At 41.8% G+C, this 19,307-nt stretch overlaps 1 protein-coding gene across 1 annotated transcript in view; it reads right to left on the bottom strand.

Annotated features, from left to right (window-relative positions):
- Positions 1–471: 471 nt before the first annotated feature.
- Positions 472–19,307, bottom strand: part of LOC311618793 (uncharacterized protein) — a 78,130-nt gene continuing 59,294 nt past the window's right edge. Inside the window, exons 11-12 of the mRNA XM_084876422.1 lie at positions 12,101–12,168; positions 472–2,138 (exon numbers count right to left, since the gene is read on the bottom strand). Of these exons, the coding sequence (XP_084732548.1) occupies positions 2,011–2,138; positions 12,101–12,168 (196 nt within the window). The 3' untranslated portion in view covers positions 472–2,010. The remainder of the gene's footprint in view (positions 2,139–12,100; positions 12,169–19,307) is intronic.

Here is a 19,307-nt window from a genome sequence, read left to right as displayed (position 1 = left end):
AGGGCAAACTCATTAGTCAACAGAGCCAAATAGCAAAAGTAAACAATTGAAATTTCTTTTGAGAGCCAAATTTTTCAACTTAAACTTCTTCTAATGCCACTTATTCACAATAGACTCATCCAGGCCGTGGTATTTTGTGGAAGAGCCACATTAAAGGAGCCAAAGAGCTGGCCAGGTGAGAATTGATCTCATATTAAAATACCAAAAGATAGAGTAGGAATAACAATAAAGTAAACTGTAGATTTTTAATATACTCATAAACCAAGCAAATTAAATTACATTAATCTTTTTTGCTTCCTTTTTCCTCATGTACATATGCATAAAATAAACATGACAGGTCTAATTTTGAGTTTTACCTTTTTCATTTAACAATGTCAAAACCATTTTTATATATTGGTATATAATTTTTAAGACAATGAGACTGTAGTATTATTTTCTTTTTAAAAAACACTTTTTATTGTTGAAAGTATTACATATGTCTCCTTTCCCCCCATTGACTTCTTCTAGCTTCCTCCTGCCTCTCAGCCCAGACTTCACCCAGTTATTGTCTATGTCCATTGGTTATGCTTATATGTGTAAAAGTTCATTGGTTGATCTCTTCCATGCACTACCTTCCCTATTAGGTTTGACAGTCTGTTCGATACCTCTGTCTCTGGATCTATTTTTGTTCATCAGTTTATGTTGTTTATTATATTCCACAAATGGGTGAGATCATGTGACAATTGTCTTTCTCTGACTGTCTTATTTTACTTAACGTAATGCTCCTGCAGATAGTGCATATATGTTTACCAGTGTTATATCTTCTTGTTGAATTGCTCTCTTAAGTATTAAGAAGTGACCTTTCTTATCTCTTGTTTTGGCCTTCACTTTGAGGTCTATTTTATCAGATATAAGTATTGTTATCCCAGCATTTTTTTTTCATTCCCATTCTCCTGAAAAATCTTTTTCCATCCTTTCACCATCAGTCTGGGTGAGTCCTTTGTTCTAAAGTGGGTTTCCTGTAGACAGCAGAAATTTGGGTCATGCTTTCTTGTCCACTCAGTTACCTTATGCCCCTTAATTGGGGCATTTAATCCATTTACATTTAAAGTTATTATTGATAGGTACTTGTTTGTAACCATTTTTATTCTTTATGCCTGTGTTCCTTCTTTGCTTCCTATTTCTTCTTTTTACAGCAGACTCTTTAGCATTTCTTGAATTGCTGGTTTGGTGGCAATAGTTTTTTTGTTGTTGTTTTTTGTGGTTTTTGTTTTGTTTTGTTTTTTTGTCTGTTAGGCTCCTGTTTTCACCCTCAATTTTTATTGATAACCTTGCAGGGTACAGTATTCTTGGATTCAGACCCTTGCTTTGCAAGACTGTATATTTCATCCCATTCCTTTTTGGCCTGATGTGTTTCTGTTGAGAAATCAGTAGTCTGATGTGAGATCTTTTGTATGTAACTTTCTGTCTCTCTCTGGCAGCCTTTAAGATTCTTACTTTGTCATTGGTGTTTGCCTATTTAATTATAATGTGTCTTGGTGTCAGTCTTTTAGGGTTCATCTTATTTGAGGTTCTGTGAGCTTCTTGGACTTGTGTGAGTTTTTTCTTCCCTATATCACGTATTGTTTGTCATTATTTCTTCAAACAGGTTTTCAATTCCTTGGTCAGTTTCCTCTCCTTCTGGTACCCCTATTATGTGAATGTTGTTTCATTTTGAGTTGTCCTAAAGTTCGCTTAGATTCTCCTCCTATTTTTTAAGGTGCTGTGCTTGGGTATTTTTTTCCTACCTTGTCTTCTAGCTCACTGATGTGGTCCTCTAATTATTTTAGTCTACTGTTGATGCTTTCTATTGAGTTCTTTATTACAGCAAGGTCGTTTTTTCATTTCTTCTTGGTTCTTCTTCGTTTCCTCTTGGTTCTTACACATATTGTTGAATTTGTCTTCCATCCTTTTCAATGACCTTATGACCATTGCTCTGATTTCTTTCTCTGTCATAGTGCTTGCCACCATTTCATTTACTTCCTTTTCTAGTTATTCTTTTCTCTTTTTTTTTCGTTCATAAGTGGGCTGTTTTTTGTTTGTTGCTGTTGTTTTTTTTGTTTGTTTGTTTGTCTTCTCATGATCTCTTCTCTCAGAGTTTCTGTTTTTGTAGCTCTCTCCTGAATTGAATTAACAGTACAAAAAACACAATAGGACACAATGCACAGGGCACCAAACACAAATATATTCACAATACTAATACACCCAAATAAAGGTGACCACCAGAGAAAAGAGAATTAGGAAATAGAAAAGAGGGGAAAAAATGATATTTAGAAAAGACAAAAATGTAAGAAAGAAAAGATAAAAGAAGGAGAAAATATATGAATATGCGGAGAAACTCCAATAAAGCAACAACTAATCCAAAAAATGAAAACAACAAACCTCCAAATAGCAAACACCCAGATGAATCTGAGGATGTGGAGCTTATTTTTAGAATGTAAGGTCAAAGAATTGAATGAATGGGGAAATAGTCACAATTCAGTGTAGAGGAGTTAGAAAGAGAATAAGTGTATATAAAAACAAATAAAAAATAAAATACCAAAAAAAGAAAAAATGTATATGAAAATATATATAAAAGAAAATTTATATATTATTTCTTCCTTCTCTTAATCTATCTATGTACTTGTTTACTATTGGAAATGGAGAATAGAGAATAGATAGGCCTGAGTTGGTGATTGGAATTAGTTAAGCTATTAGTGGAAGAAGAGAACATGCGAGGAGAGGAAAAATAGAAGCAAAAACAAACCAACAAAAAACTGACCAACAATCAAGCAAACAACAAGACAGACAGAAAGAAAAAGGCACACACAAAAAAAGGAATTTGGATAGTGAAGAAAAAGGAGAGAGAAGTTTGGAGCAGGGGTGAGGAAATTAGATATATGAGTAAGATCAATTTTTAACAGTGAGTAAAAAGAAAAGATAGGGAAAAACTAAAGCAGGAGCAAAGTAATAGAAATAGAATTAAAAGGGGGGGAAAGTGGGAAAGAGAGGGTTGGCATAAAGAAAAAATTGAAATATAATAAAATAATGCCACAGGGAAAATAAAAATAGAATGTAGAATACTAATTCCAAAATAAAGAAAAAAACAACATAAAATAAAACTTTTTAAGAAAGGGTAAAATAATAGTATTAATAATAATAGTTAAAAATCCTATCTAATAAAAAAGTAATATGAAAATTAAGCATCATTCTGCTACACCCACCAGCCATGCCCACAAGACAATCTGGAGCTAATATGCAAACAAACCCAACCAAGATGACTACCGGCCACAGAGAGCAGGAGGGAGGCTTGGGTTTCCCAGGCAATGGAGGAAGCCAAGATTTCTGCCTGCCCTTGCTGGCCTAGGCCTCCACTGAAGGCTACAAAGTTTCAATGATAGAAGATACATAAATTCAAACAGAAAAGGCAGCAGCCACAGAGCAAGTAAAAGGCTTGGCTCCGCTCCAGGCTACAAAGTTTCAATTGTAGAAAATAAATAAATTCCAGATACCAGGGTCTCTGCTTGGGTCACCAGGGAGCATGGCTAGCCTGAAAACCACCGCAGGCCCCTTGCCCAGGCCACCCCATATCCCAAGGGAACCCCCACCCTGATCCAGGACACCCTTCAGGCAAACCAATTGGCCCCCACCCATGCACCAGGCCTCTATCCTATCTAATAAAAGAGTAATATGCAGGTTGACCATCACTACAACACACAAGATGGCTGCCCCCATGTGGTCAAAGATCCTGCCCCCATGTGGACACAAGCTGGCCACCACAAGATGGCCAGCAGGAGAAGGCAATTGGGAGGGACCAGCCCTGCAAGGGGGAGCAGCTGTGGGCAATCAGGCCAGCAGGGAAGGGCAGTTGGGAGTGATCAGGCCTGCAATGGAGGGCAGTTAGGGGTGACCAAGCCAGCAGAGGAGGAAAGTTGGGGGAGACCTTGCCTGCAGGGAAGGGCAATTGTGGGGGACCAAACCTACAAGGGAGGGCAGTTAGGGGAATACAGGCTAGTAGGGGAGTAGTTAGGCATCAATCAGGCTGGCAAGGAGTGGGTATGAGGTGATCAGGTTGGCAGGCAGAAGCAGTTAGGGGCAATCAGGCAGTCAGGCAGGCAAGCAGTTGGGAGCCACCAGACCTGGATTGTGAGAGTGATGCCCAACTGCCCATTTAGGCCCAATCCCACCTTGATGGCCTAAGTGGCAGTTGGACACCTTTCAAGTGGTCCCAGATTGGAGAGGGTGCAGGCTAGGCTTAAGGTCATTATCCCAACCCCATATATGAATTTTGTGCACTGAGCCTCTAGTAATAAAAATGTAATAATAAAAATTAAAAAAAGGTAAAATCAACTGAGAGAAAAAAAATAGTTCTTAAGTAAAAGATAAAAAATAAAATGTGATGCAGTGAAGGTCGTTCACTTCCTCCACCTTTCTGTTTGGCACATCTGTTTCCTTGCAGGTAGTTAGCACATTATTTTCATTCCCTGTAATCCATGGCTCCTCTGTGTCATAAACCACAACCTTGTTTTCAAGCAGGTGGGATCTCTCTACTCTCTTTGGTTCTCAGTGTGCCTTTAGTTGTATTTACACACAAGAGTCTATTTCTAATAGACTGGGTGGCAGTGTTTTTTATCTTAATATCTGGGGCTAAAAGTCCTCTCTATCCTGGCTCTGCGCATGTCTCTGAATGCATCTCTGTGCATGACTCTGTGTGCCACTCTGCACACCACTTTGTGCATGTCTTCTCCCCCTGGCTCTGTGCAGCCAGTAGAGAACTTCAGGCTGCCTTTCTGGGTCCAGTCCAGGTTAATATCTAGAGTCCCCTTCTGCCAGCAGCCCTGTGGATCCCCTTCCACATTCAAGGGCTACACTGACCCCAACAGCTGAGGAATTTGTATGGGGCAGTCTTCCTCTGAAGTTCCCATTGAGCACATTTCTCCCTCCAGTCTGGATCCCAAATCTCACCTTTCTCTAGGCAAAATCTGACTTTTCAGTCTGCGGATTGCCAGCTGTGTTTAATTCGCCAGTTCTTGGTGGGTACTCTTTGGTTCAGCTTTTCCTTCTACTCTGTGAGAAGGCACAGGAGTGGTCCACAAATTTGCTCCACTTTGTGTCCCCCTGAGCAGACCTTCCAGGCACCCATGGTCAGGGAGGTTTGAGTTCGGGCAGTCATGGATTTGCAGCTGAAGTAACTGGTTCCTGGGCATTGTGGTTGTAAGGTCCCAGGACATATCCGAGAGCTCCCTGGTTGAAGGTAAGACTTGGGCTCCAATCACAGTCTCCCAATCACAGCCATCTCCCCTTCAAGATGGTGTGGCCTCTACAGCAGAACCAGCCGCTCTGGGAGAGATTTCAGTCCCTTGAAATATAATTGTCCCTCACTCACAAATACTGACACTCCCCTCATGTCCACACACTCTCCATTCGTTTTCTCACTCTCATGCTATCTTGCAGCCTGCCTTCCCATCAGCAGCCATCTTGGATTTCCTCTTGTATCTGCTCTTTTTATTGAAATATCCTATATAATAAAAGGCTAATATGCAAATTGACCAAATGGTGGAAAGACAGGTTGCTATGGCATGCACTGACTACCAGGGGACAGATGCTCAATGCAGGAGTTGCCCCCTGGTGATCAGTGTGCTCCCACACGGGGAGCACTGCTGAGCCAGAAGCCACGCTCATGTCTGGTAGCCCATTGCCAACAGCACTAAGGATGTCTGACTGTGAGAGGGAACAGGCTGGGCTGAGGAATGCCCCCCTCAGTGCACAAATTTCATGCACTAGGCCTCTAGTATAAAATAAAATGCAAAACTGCCATTCTCAGGAGCAAAATTGGAATACATTGAGATTTTGTTTCTGGGCAATTGTTGACAGTTTGACTGAAAAAAACTCACAAAAATTTTCTATAGGTTTGAATGTTTATTATATTGACAATTTGAATTCTCTTGATTAATCCCATATAATAAAAGCCTAATATGCAAATTGTCCCCTTGACCAGGAGTTTGACCACTCACTATGAGATGTGCTGACCACCAGGGGGTGGCGCAAAACAAGGTGGGCGTCGGCAACGCAGTGCTGGCAGGGAGCAGCAGTGGAGGTGCTGCTGGCCCTGATGGGCCCTAACTAGAATGGGACTGTGGTGGGATGATGGAGCAGGTGAGCGAGCAGCACCAGGCCAAGGCATATGTGAGTCAGGACCAATCACCCCGCAGATGGTGACCAGTGGCAGTGGCAGGGGGTGGGGCCACTGCCCAGCTGCCAAGCTCTGCAGGAGCTGGGTGGAGGCTCAATGACTCAGGAGGAGGAGGGTATGTGGGAGCCCAGGGTCCCAGGTGCTTCCCAGGGCCCAGAGGTCAGCTGGGACTTTCCCTTTCATGCCAGACACTCACACTTCTATCGCCGGCCAGGCCTAGAGACTGCACCAGTGCACGAATTTTGTGCACTGGGTCTCTAGTAAATTATATTTAGAATGGCTCCATGATCTCTTTTCCTAAGAGATTTCTTCTGGATCTTTCTTTGTTTATTCAGTGACCAATAATATCCATAAGTGTAGCAATCACCTAAGTAACTCCTGCAGTATTTTATAAGGCCATTAAAAGTAAAGAAACCCTTCAAGATGTGCAGTATGTATATTTCCAAAGTCAATAGATTAATCTTAAGTCATCATCAGAAGCAGAATTTTGCTTAGGAGTCAAAATTTATAATTTTTACCACTGAGAACATTCACTATCCATTTTTTCTTCACTCTTAATCTCCCCAGTGTTGTGATTTTCCCCCTCATTCTAAACCAATTATTCTAAGATCTTCTCATGCCTTTTCTTTACTTATCTTATTACCAGACGCCGGTGCATGAAATTTGTGCACGGGGGTGGGGGAAACAAGCATCCCTCAGCCAGGCCTGCAATGACACAAGTGTTCTGCAACCAGAGGTCAGGCTCACGAATTTCAAACCGATTCATTTGCCAACTCAAAAGCCATGGCTATAATCTCAACTGGCTATCTGATTTTAATCCTCCCGAGTATTTACATTTTTCTTCTCTCATCCTTCCCAAAACTAATCCTTGAGTTTTGAAAATATGGAAACTTGGACAAAGGAGAAAATAACCAAGAAATCTGAAATTTCAATTCAATACCTCAACCAAAACCAATAGTGCCTCTTTCTTTGTATTGGCCCAACTCAAATGACCAGATCATGTGACTCATAAAGCATTAAATACAGGTGTCCTTACTGACTGAAAAGTCCAAAGTGTAATTAAGTGTGCTCTTTCTTGGTGGTAGTTATTTACTGTATGCTTAAACGTTTGTGTTTCCCTAAGCCTCTCTTTGTTGTACCAGCACACCCGGTTGCATCATACTCAGATTTGTTGGCTGGGACTGGGGAGTGTGTGTTTTTCCTACCGGTCCACAACGTTAGCTGTCAGATGCACTAACCATTGCTCCGCAGTGGAATGCAAGCTCCTGGCAAGAACAGCACCCAGAGAGCATTCCTGACAGATGCGTGTTACTTTAGCCAGGTGCTCGCTCAGCTGGAAAGTTTCCTCTAACCACCAAAGCCTGCTTTCAATCCCTGGAGCTGGCAGGGTGCAGGCTGACTGGGTATCCTCAAGAAGGGGAAAGGGTTTTTACACTCACTCAGCTAGGCTACACAACCTGAGGAACAACCTCTCAACCAAACACCTCCAACCCTCGTGGACAGGCGCTTAGATAATGCGGAGGTTCCCTCTTCGCAAAGGGGAGCGTGGGCTGGCCCAACTGGAAATCTGGGCACTGGAGATAGATGGGGAGCTAGGGGAGCTGGGGCACAGGAGGGAGTTAAACGCAGAAGGCAAAAGAAGCGCAGAAAGGCAGGAGATAGTGGGAGTCTCAGGAGCCAGCATGGACGCGGGTGAGAGCCATACATCGTAGGAAACTTGGGGAAACGGGATGCTGGAACCAGCGGGTGCAGAAAGGGGTGCGTTTACAGGCACCGGTGGGTGCTGGGGAGGAGCTGGCTGGGAGATCTGCAGCGGACTCCCCAGACATCTGAACTGTGGGTGCGAGAAGGATGCGGGGAGTTGGGGCGGGGTAGGGAGAAACAGCTAGGGTTGTGCCTTGTCCAGATTGGCTGCAAGAGTCTGACGTAAGGCTCCAGCAGTTGGCTTGGGGAAATGGGAGCGGGGTGGGGTGGGTGTTGGACTCCTGGGCTGCAGGCTCTGCAAGCTCAGAAACCTGCTGAGGTCCCGGCTGCTGTCCCAGCAGCAGCAATTCCAGCAGCCCAGGCGGCTGCTGCGGCGGAGACAGCGCGCAGCTCCGCTGGGGAAGACACCCAGCGCCCGTGCCTCAGGCTCCACGCTGCGGCTGCCCCGACCTCTGGGGTGTTCCCCAAACTCGGCCCGACCCTGTCACATCCCCCTCGCCCTCAGCAGCTCGGCTTAGGCGCCTCGGAGCCCTGCAACCTGTCATTTAGGTGCCTCTCCCTGATGGTGCTACCACCACTGTGAGGCTGCTGGTGCCCACGTCGCCGGCCGCCTCGCTGCTGCCCCTGGCCAGCGAGGGCCCCGAGCTGCTGTCGCAGCAGTGGTCCGCCAGCAGGGGCCTGCTGATGGCGCTCATCATGCTGCTCATCCGCTTGCCTCCTCACAAGCTTCCTGGCCCAGCCGCAGCCATCTTTGTTGCATTAATTTTCACATTCCCTCTTTATTAGATAGGATTCAAAATCTGCAAGTAGGGCTCATCAAACTTTTTAGGTGTGACCAAAATGATAAATTTTTTAAAATTTTGTATCCTCTAGTTTTAGCTCTATATCATGTTGCTGATTCTCTTTATTCATAGTTTCTAACCTCTATTAGCGCCTTCACTCCATTACCTAATGCTCTACGGTTACTTCCTGAAATTGGCATAGGAAATCTCTCCTCTTTTCCTCACAGATAATGTCCTGTGGTGAATATGGTAAATGGTTTTGAAGCTTTTTCAAATGGAGAAAATTATGTCACAGAAAGTTTTATTGCTTGCATACTATGCTATAGTTTATGTAATAATTTATGTGATTGTTAAAGATAAATGACAGGCCTCCTAATTAACAATCCCAGGCTCGGGAAATAATTTAATAGTGTCTTCTTATCATTGTATTTAGTTTCAAGATTATCCTTTATTAATAGTAAGTGAAAGTCTTCTTCCATTAAATGGTAGCAAAATAAAGTCACCTATAAAATAACATATTTAAGTAAAAGTGTCATTCCTTTAAAGAAAATTTAGGTAAATAATAGTAAAAATGACATGAGAATGTAGCAAAAATTATGACAATCAAATGATTGAAGCTTGGGAAGCACTACTATTTGGGAAACACTATGAACACTAATGTAAAATGACAGCAGGGCAATTGAGATTCAAATTTTTTCTTTTCTTTTCATGTAACTTAATGATACTTCCCCGTGCTTCCTTATCAATGTAGGTCATAATGGCAAGAGTTAATCCCAGACTTTCTGCTCTGCCTTAATCCAGTCAATAGCTGGATTACTTCACCACCTTCCTAGCTGGGTGGTAGTTAGGGGAGCAATACTATCACAAATTGGAAGAACCAGGAAATATGCTGACAGGACCAATCTGAATGACAATCTTCAAGTTCTGTAAAAACTATAAAACTAACCCAAGTAAGCAGGCAAGTTGGCCAGGATCAGAGAGCACAGATTTGCATGCCACCACACCCTTGGAGTATCAGTTGCCTCTTTTGGCTCTTTCTAGAAAGCAAATGTGGATTGTGGGTAAGTGTACAACAATAAGAGCATGTGCTCTGGGAAACTTTGAAAGTCTACCAAGGGGACTATAAACTATGAACCATCTTTGCTTGATATTTATGGTACTTCTTTTTTATTTTATTGTTTAAGGTATTACAAATAGTACATATGACTCCTTCCCTCACCCCCCCCCCCCCCCACACACACACACATTCACCTCTCCCTGTATGGTATTTCTTTTATAGCAAATATTTTTAGCTAAAAAATAATAAGTACTTTATTTAAATGGCAGATATTTGGAGTGGTAATTTTTGTTCTTGGCAAAGCCACAAGAGGAAAAACTACATGTGGAGATGGGTGATTTGTGGAGGAGCAGAGAGAGGAAGGGGTGGGGAGATGGATACAACGATCTGACCCGAAACAACAGGGCAGAATTTAGAAGAGGAAGTTCATGTTTTTGTTCAAGAACAATTTGTAGAACCAGATATTAGAAAATGTATTAACTTTGGGAAAGTCTTAAAACTTTTATAAGCTTTGATTTCTTCATCTGAATATAAAGACAGCAATAACAGACCTACCTAATGCCGCAAGTTAATGTGTGGATTTCATGAGATGATGCATATAAAGTACCAGGTCCTATTGAATGGTTAATAAATGTAACTTCCCCATTAAAACAAAAACTCAGGTCAAAATCTGCATCTCACTAATGATATAACCATAGGTCAGTTTATTTATTTATGGCTCAAATTTTTCGAAAATGTACATGAAGCAGATTATAAGAATTACAAATAATAAAACAGTATACATAAAATTTCAAAATCAAGGAAAATATAAAATAGAATAGAAAATCAAGAACAGAAAAGAAAATCTATCTATAATACCCATGTTTCCCCAAAAATAAGACATCCTCCGAAAATAAGACCTAGCGCATGGAAAGATAAGACATCCCCTGAAAATAAGACCTAGCACAACTTTGGGAGAAAAATTTAATATAAGACACTGTCTTACTTTCGGGGAAACAGGGTAATAAAAGGGTAATATGCTAATTAGATGGGACAGCCAAACTACCTTCCAGATGTTATTCCGGTGACCTTCCAGACAAAGCCACAGGGGCAGGGGCCAAGATAGAGGTGGTTAGGGGCAATGAGACAGGCAGGCAGAGTGGTTAGGGGCAATCAGGCAGACAGAAAGGTGAACTGTCAAGAGCCAACAGTCTGGATTGTGAGAGGGATATCCCACTGCCCCACCCCCAGACTGCTGGCCTCCCCTCCCCACCCCACCCCACCCCACCCGTGGCCTAACCCCCAGACTGCTGTCCTCTCCACCCCATTTGGAAGTGGGGCCAGCCAGCCCACCGCCCACAGCCCCTCCCCATGGCCCGCCCCACCCACAAAAGGCCCCTCCACTCCAATCAGGGCGGGGCCTGCTGGCCAATTGCCTGCAGCCTCTCCCTCCAACCAGCCTAGCCCTGATCAGGCCCTAATTTGGGCAGGCTGGCTGGCCAACATCCCACTGTCTCCTACTCACAACAGGCCTGGCCCCAATCCACTGATTGGGGCCGGGCAAGCTGGATCCTATCCACGCTTGAATTCATGCACTGGTCCTCTGGTATAACATAAATGTCCACATAAATTGATAACATTGATATCCAGGAAATTTGGCCTTTTAGTCCATGCTCTTCAATCATCTTTATGCACACATACTACTAGATAGAAATTTTTAATGCTTATTGAGCTTATATAACTATAAAAATACCGTCTATAAAGTGAATATAAACCAAGCAATGAAACCAATAAGCTTTAGATTAACCAATAAGCTTAATTTAATGTGACAGGTGGTATTGTTTTACTCATCACCAACTATAGCATGAATTATTGTCAAGCTACTACCAGAGAGTGTGAGATGACAATTTCCTATCAATTTTCTTTCATTCAAATTACTGTAAACCATTTGTTTATAGAGCTTGTGTTGATATCAGGTGGCATTCACTGTATAAATGCATCATTTACTTATTGTCTGCTTCTCATTAGCTCCCTAGTAAAACAGAATTGTTTAATGTTAACTCAATTATAAACACAAACATGGCATTAAAATTTAAGAGTAGCACTTGGCTATAGGGAAGTCATCTGGATGACTCATAAGATGCTTATTTTTTAAATTATTATTTAAGTAAAAATTCTCACAGAGAGTTCACAGACACTAGAGCCTCTTATTTGAGGAATCCCATCACAGAGTATTCATTAAAAAAAAAAAAAGCAGGTGACCTCTCTATAATTTGATGTGCAACCCTATCCCAGTCTGTTGCCAGAGAGGAAGCACTGGAGCAGAAAGTCACCAAAAACTGCCTATACTCTTTCAAGTATTCACTCCTTTACTAGTATATCATGTACCTGGAGCACTTGGCAGCATCTTGAGGTGGAGAATCCAGCTACACTGAGTCCTATTTTGATATAGACCACTGGGGAAAGAAAAGAGCATTAGATAGAGATTTGGCATTCTGATGGGACCAAATGTCACATGATAGTACAAGGGGCCTCAAGATGACAAAGAGTTCTTTGGCAAAGCAAATTTCCAGTATCATAATTGACTCAGAGTCCCAAGGGTTGCAGCTCTCGATGAACAGTTAGTTCAGCTTCTATTCCTCAAATTTTCAGGAGGAAAGCTGGTCCAGAAGCAGCTTTTCTTAGCCTTGTTTTCTATTGTAAGTACTCCTCAAATTATGGTTTGTAAACTGAGGTGTGATATATTAATTTTCCAAATATATACAATGGACACAGCAAACTGTTTGAAAGTGCAGTTTGAGATGTTTATTTGTGAAAATTACATTTAAGACTTCTATGAAGATATAATGCATTACAATAGTCACTACAGAAAGACCAAGAGGGAGTCCAGCATGCCAGCTTTTGGTTTAAAATTTCTATAAAATAAAAAGCCAATAACATAAAGCTTTACTAGCAGTTCTGACAATGAAGTCTGTAATCTAAAATAGAATAACTCTAACTTACAATTACTGAAACCTGATCTTGGCCTCAACATTTTACACTAATTCCTGCATAAGCAATTTATTTAAAGAACCCTCAGTGAGACTAAATAGTACCCACCTAGTATTTCATTTTGATAGTGAAGATTTATTAGAAGTCAATGATGGTGAGTCAAAAATTAAGGATAGTAATATCAAGAACTTACCATATATACGATAAAGGGAGCAAACAATTGGTTGTCACTAGGGCCTTAGGTTTGTTTTATAAAAGTTTATCTAAAATGATCATAATTCCTTATTTTAACTGTAAATTTCCAACTTGCTGACTCAGGCAATTATTGATAGTGCCATTTTAACTCTTAAAAATGTTCTAAATTTAACCGTAAATTACCTGGTCACTCTATCTAAGATACTTGCCATCCCATATTATATGCTCCTCCTGCTCTTCTCATATTCTTCTCCCTCACCCCCCCACCCCCCAGAAATCCCATATGTTCATTTTTATCCATTGTCTGTCTTCTCTGTTTTCCAAGTGGTTCATGTTCCAAATTTATTCCTCTTTTTAAGATTCACTTCCATGTAAGCCCATTCATTCAGAGCAGACTTTGGTAAATTATTAGGAAGTTAAGCAATCTGATTATTTCATTTAAAGTTGATTGTACTTGGGCTATCTATAATTTTACAAATAATTTAGAACTAGAGAAGAGAGGTTTTCTAATGCCTCTTGAAAAATATCTGCCCTTTATCAAAGTAGGGTGTAACTGTGTTAATTATGTACTCACTTCTGTATGAGTTATTTTTGTGACTGCTATTATACATGCTTGTTCAATTATATACTCAGGATTGCTGACTTGGCACCCTTTATCCTGAAAGTTTGTCAACACAAAAAGAAGTATGAGGACAGACATTGGAAAGAGATTCAGAGGAGTGCAACTACAATTGGTTAGTGTATCCTTTAATATACATTTCTGTATTTTGCAAATGGCTGATATTGAGTTATACTCTTTTACCACTGGGGAGGTGGCGGGGAGTGAACACAATAAAACAAGAATAATATACAAGGAAAAAATAAAGGTTACTTATGAACTGATGAACAAAAACAGACCCAGAGACAGAGAAGCAGCGATCAGATTCTCAAACCTCAGAGGGAAGGTAGGGGAGAGTGGGGGTAAGGGGGAGAGATTAACCTAAGGACTTGTGGGCATGCATATAAACCTAACCAGTGGCCATGGACAACAGGGGAGTGGGGGCATAGGGAGGAGGAGTTTGGGATGGGAATGTGGGGATGAGGACAATTATGTGATACCATAATCAATCAATAAATAAATAAATAGAAAAAAAAGAAAATCTGAAAGCTAGATTTCACATTGGATAATAGTCTGCTGATTATCATATCTAATAAAAGAATAATATGCAAATTAACTATCACCCACCACACCCATCAGCCAGACTGAGTATGCAAATTAGCCTAACCAAGATGGCTGCAATCACAGAGAGCAAGAGGGAGGCTTGGGTTTCCCTGGAAATGGAGGAAGCCAAGCTTTCCACACACCCTGGTGGGCCCAGGCCTCCACTCAAGGGTATAAAGTTTCAATTATAGAAGGTAAATAAATTCCAACAGAAATGACAGCAGCCACAGAGCTTGAAGAGCAGGAGGCTAGGGCGGCTCCGGCAATGGAGGAAGCCAAGCTTTCACAGCCTGGCCAGTTCAGGCCTTCACTCTAGGCTACAAAGTTTCAATTATAGAAGATACATAAATTCCAACAGAAATGGCTGCCACCAGGAAGTGAGCAAGAGGCTTGGCTCCACTCAAAGCTACAAAGTTTCAATTGTAGAAAATAAATAAATTCCAGATACCAGGGCCTCTGCTTGGGTCGTCGGGGGGTGTGGCTGGCCTGAAAATCACTACAGGCCCCTCCCCAAGGCAGCCCCACACCCCAAGGGAACCCCCACCCTGATCTACGACACCCTTCAGGGCAAACCAGCTGGCCCCCACCCATGCACCAAGCCTCTATTCTATCTAATAAAAGAGTAATATGCAGATTGACCAGCACTCCAACACATAATACGGCTGCCCCCATGTGGTCAAAGATCCTGCCCCCATGTGGACAAAAGATGGCCACCACAAGATGGCCAGCAGGGGGAGGGCAGTTGTGGGGGACCAGGTCTTCAAGGGAGAAAAGTTGTGGCGATCAGGCCAGCAGGGAAGGGCAGTTGGGAGGGACCAGGCCTGCAAGGGAGGGCAGTTGGGGGTGATCAACCCTGCAGGGGAGGGCAGTTAGGGATGACCAGGCCAGCAGAGGAGGGAAGTTGGGGGCAAACAGGGTGGCAGGGGAGCAGTTAGACATCAATCAGGCTGGCATAGAGGTGGTTAGGGGGTGATCAGGCTGGCAGGTAGAAGCAGTTAGGGGCAATCAGAAAGGCAGGGAAATGAGCAGTTGAGAGTCAGCAGTCCTGAATTGTGAGAGGGGTCTCAGATTGGAGAGGGTGTAGGCTGGGCTGAGGGACACTTCCCCACCCCCAGTGCACAAATTTCATGCACTGGGCCTCTAGTAAATATATATATTTACATCAAATATATCATGTGATGCTCTGTTCAATGGTCAAATGTTGAAGTGAATCATTACACTGGCAATATGGCTTTGCAAGAACTGCCTCTCTTTTACTTGAACCCCTTTACTTTCATATCTCTCCTCCCCCTCTTTCACTGCCTCTAAAAATCAATGGAAAAAAATATCCTCTGGAGGGGATTTAAAAAAAAAGAATAACTGGCTAAATATTAAAATACAATAGGCCATCTGTGTAGATTCTGCCATTAACATCCATCTCTGTTCCCCCAACACTAAGGAATTATAAGAATTCTTAGCTAAATATAGCTAAGGAAATTATTTATTATTTGATTCTATTAAACTCCTCTTCCTAATGTCATCCTACACCTGAATTATTTGCTGACTGTTTTTATTCCAATAATGATTCATGTTCCATAACAATAAAGGGTCTTAGTTGTATAGAAGCTTTAATGATCTCTCACAGAAAGTTCCCTTCTTTCTATTGTAAAAAAAATTGTTTAAGGCTCATACTTTAAGAATCTTTCCTAGCTGTGTCTCTATTGCTGTAGCTATTCCAGTTCCTCTTTTGCCTCATAAATCCATGCAATGCTGAAGTTTTAAATATTGTGGTATATGTCAGTGTGTGATTTTTTTCATCACTACCTAGCAATGATTGTGTGTATGTGTGTGTGTGTGTGTGTGTGTGTGTGTGTGTGTGTTAGGGCAGCAGTTGCATGGAGAGAGTTCTTTATACCCTTTTGTTTGGGGTTCTGTGTGCTTCCTGAACTTGTATGTCTATTTGTTTCACCAGGTGAGGGAAGTTTTCTGTCACTATTTCTTCCAGTATGTTTTCAGTACCTTGCTCTCTCTCTTCTTCTGGGACCCCCATAATTCTGATGTTGATTCGCTTGAAGTTGTTCCAGAGGTTCTTACACTTTCTTCAACTTTCTGGATTGTCTTGTCTTTTTGCTTCTGTGGAGGTGTGTCCTCTGGCTCTTTATGTTCCAAATCTTTGACTTGATTCTTGTGATCTTCCATCTTGTTTTTAGGATCCTGTATAATATTTTTTAATTCAGACAATGTATTCTTTATTTCTAGTTGATCCCTTTTCATATCCTCATAGGTCTCATTTATTTTATCGGCCTTTTCTAGGAAATTCTTGAAAAACCTTTTAAGTGTGGTTTTGAACTCCATATCCAGTCGCTTTTTGTCCTCCATTTCGTTTGATTGTAATCTGTTTCCTTGTCTTGGCATTTTCTCTGCTTCCCTGAGTTGGTAGGGTGGCTTTGTGTTCTAAGGTGTCCTATATGGTTCAGTGGGTCAGCCTCCCAGCTACCTGAGGTGGACACTCTTGGTGCACCCCTTTGTGGACTGTGTACAGCCTTGTTGTAGTTAAGTCTTGATTGTTGTTGGTATCAGTGGGAGGAACTGAGCTCCAGGCCAATTGGCTGGGAGGATGAGCTGTGTCTATGCCAGGAGACAGCCTTATTCGACTAGACTTGGAAAATTGCAAAATCCTCTGTGCTCAGCTTGGATGGGGCAGAGTTCCAGGGTGGAGCCTACAGCCTTGGCTTCCCTCAGACCCACCCTATGAGGTTCCTGAGTCTCAGTGGTCCTCAGGCTCCTTCAGTACTCACTGCAAGCACCTCTGAGAGAAAGGTGCCTTCAAGTTTTGCCCGCTACCAGACGGTCTAGTTTCTCCCACAATGAGCCCAGAACTGGGGTTCAGTGCAGGTGGAAGTGGGGTTCAGAGCAGTCTGGAGCTTTTGTCTCCTTCCCGCTAGGGCAATCCAGTGGCAGAGTCAACAATCCATCCTCTGCGTGCAATGTGCCCGCCTCCGGGACTGCCTTTCACTGCTCTGCCTTACAGCCTAGATTCCCTCTGTATGAGCCTGGGTCCCCAGGATTGGGGTTCAGTATCCTCGGAAATGGGGTTCAGCACAGTCCAGAGCTTTTATCTCCCCATTAGGGAATGCCAGCCAGGCACTCAGCCGTCCCCTCCTCTCTGGCTCGTCCTCTCCCCATACGTTCTCCGTGTCACCGTACCTTAGGCTTTTACAGCTCCTCTGATTTTCCTTCTGGTTTTCTCTTTCCTTCTCATTGTAGAATTTCCAGTCAGTCAACTTTCCTGTAGTTCTGGATAATGTCCAATTTGTATTTTAGTTGTATTTTTTGAAATTGTATGAGGCTGCAGTTAGGCATTTACCTATGCCGCCATCTTGGTTTCTCCTAATCTGAAATTTTTTAAATAACAAAAGGGATAAATTTTATATTGACAACTAAATGGTTTTACTATATTGGACTCCAAGAAAATGCCTGCTTAGAGTTTGCTGTTTAACCATTCACCAATAGGTCCACAATAGGTGAATTATCACAGGGCCTAGAATTCTGATAAGAATGAAAAATTTGAGTGACAATTAAGGTAAGCCAAAACTAAGGGTTAATAAAATGATGATAGCTGCTGTTGCTGAAAACCTATATACAACTACCAAATAAAAATATGAGAAAAAGAATATTGACAGAGTGAATAATGACAAATGTGCTAGAACAGAGTACTAACATGATTACAAGAAAACATATAAATATAGGAGCCCTGTTATCTTGTGTGTGTTTTTATTTTTATTGAATTTATTGATGTGACATTGGTTTATATATAGGTTTTAAGAGTACTGTTCTGCAATATATAATCTTATAGTATTGTGTGTACACCTAAAACTGTCTCCTGTCACCATTTATCCTCTCTTTACCTGCTTCTACATGCCCCCACCCCATTTTTAATGAGAGAAATTATTAGTTTTCTTACGCACTTAGAACAAAAAGATTATTGAATATTTTTTATGAGCCAATATCAATACTTTAATAATGTAAAATTTATTGCTATTTATTTGGTCTCAGTCCAAATTTGCTTTTATTTTATTTTTTTTTTTATTAACTTATTATCTGTGTACATATTTTAACATTCCCCCTGCCGCCCCCCAATACATACCCGCCATCCCCAGAGTTTTATGCCCATTGGTTGTACTTATATGCATGTATACAAGTTCGGTTGATCTATTATCTCCCCCAGATCTCCCTACCCTCCCTGCTGTAATTTGGCAGTCTGCTTGTTGCTTTACTGTCTCTATATTTATCTTTTGGTTCATCAGTTTATAATGTTCTTTATTATCCATAAATGAGTGAGGTCATGTGGAGTTTCTCTTTCACTGACTGGCTTATTTCACTCAGCATGATGTTCTCCAATTCCATCCAGGTTGCTGCAAATGATGAGAATTCCTTCTTTTTTATGGCAGCATAGTATTCCATTGTGTAGATGTACCATACTTTTTTGATCCAATCATCTGCTGACGGGCACCTAGGCTGTTTACAAATTCTAGCTATTGTAGATTGTGCTGCTATGAACATAGGGGTGCATATATCCTTTTTGATTGGTGTTTCTAGTTTCTTGGGATATATTCCTAGGAGTGGGATTACTGGGTCAAATGGGAGTTCCATTTTCAGTTTTTTGAGGAAACTCCACACTGTTCTCCACAGTGGTTGCACCAGTCTGCATTCCCACCAGCAGCGCACGAGGGGTCCTTTTTCTCCACAACCTCGCCAACACTTGTCGTTTATTGATTTGTTGGTGTGGCCATTCTGACAGGTGTGAGATGGTACCGCATTGTTGTTTAGATTTGCATCTCTCAGATAATTAGTGACTTTGAGCATGTTTTCATGTGCCTTTTGGCCTTCCTTCTGTCTTCTTTTTTTTTTTTTAATAAGTTTTTATTTATCATATTATTACAAATGTTCCTTTTCCCCCCCACCATTGCTCTCCTCCACCAGGTTCCCACCCCACCCTCTGCCCTTTCCCCTCTCCCCATTGTCCTCATCCATAGGTGCACAGTTTATGTTCAGTCTCTTCCCACGCCCCCCTCTCCCCTTTTCCCCAAGAATCGTCAGTTCACTCCCCTTCCATACCTCTAATTCTATTATATTCAACAGTTAATATTGTTCATCAGATTTTTTTTAATTTCCTTGGTTTTTAGATTCACTTGTTGATAATTACGTATTTGTTGTTCATAATTTTTA

Source organism: Pipistrellus hanaki (genome assembly GCF_964339955.1).
Source record: "Pipistrellus hanaki genome assembly, chromosome: 1".
Lineage (NCBI taxonomy): Eukaryota > Metazoa > Chordata > Mammalia > Chiroptera > Vespertilionidae > Pipistrellus > Pipistrellus hanaki.
The sequence above is the reverse complement of the archived record's forward strand: the minus strand, read 5'-3'. Positions and strand labels throughout refer to the sequence as shown.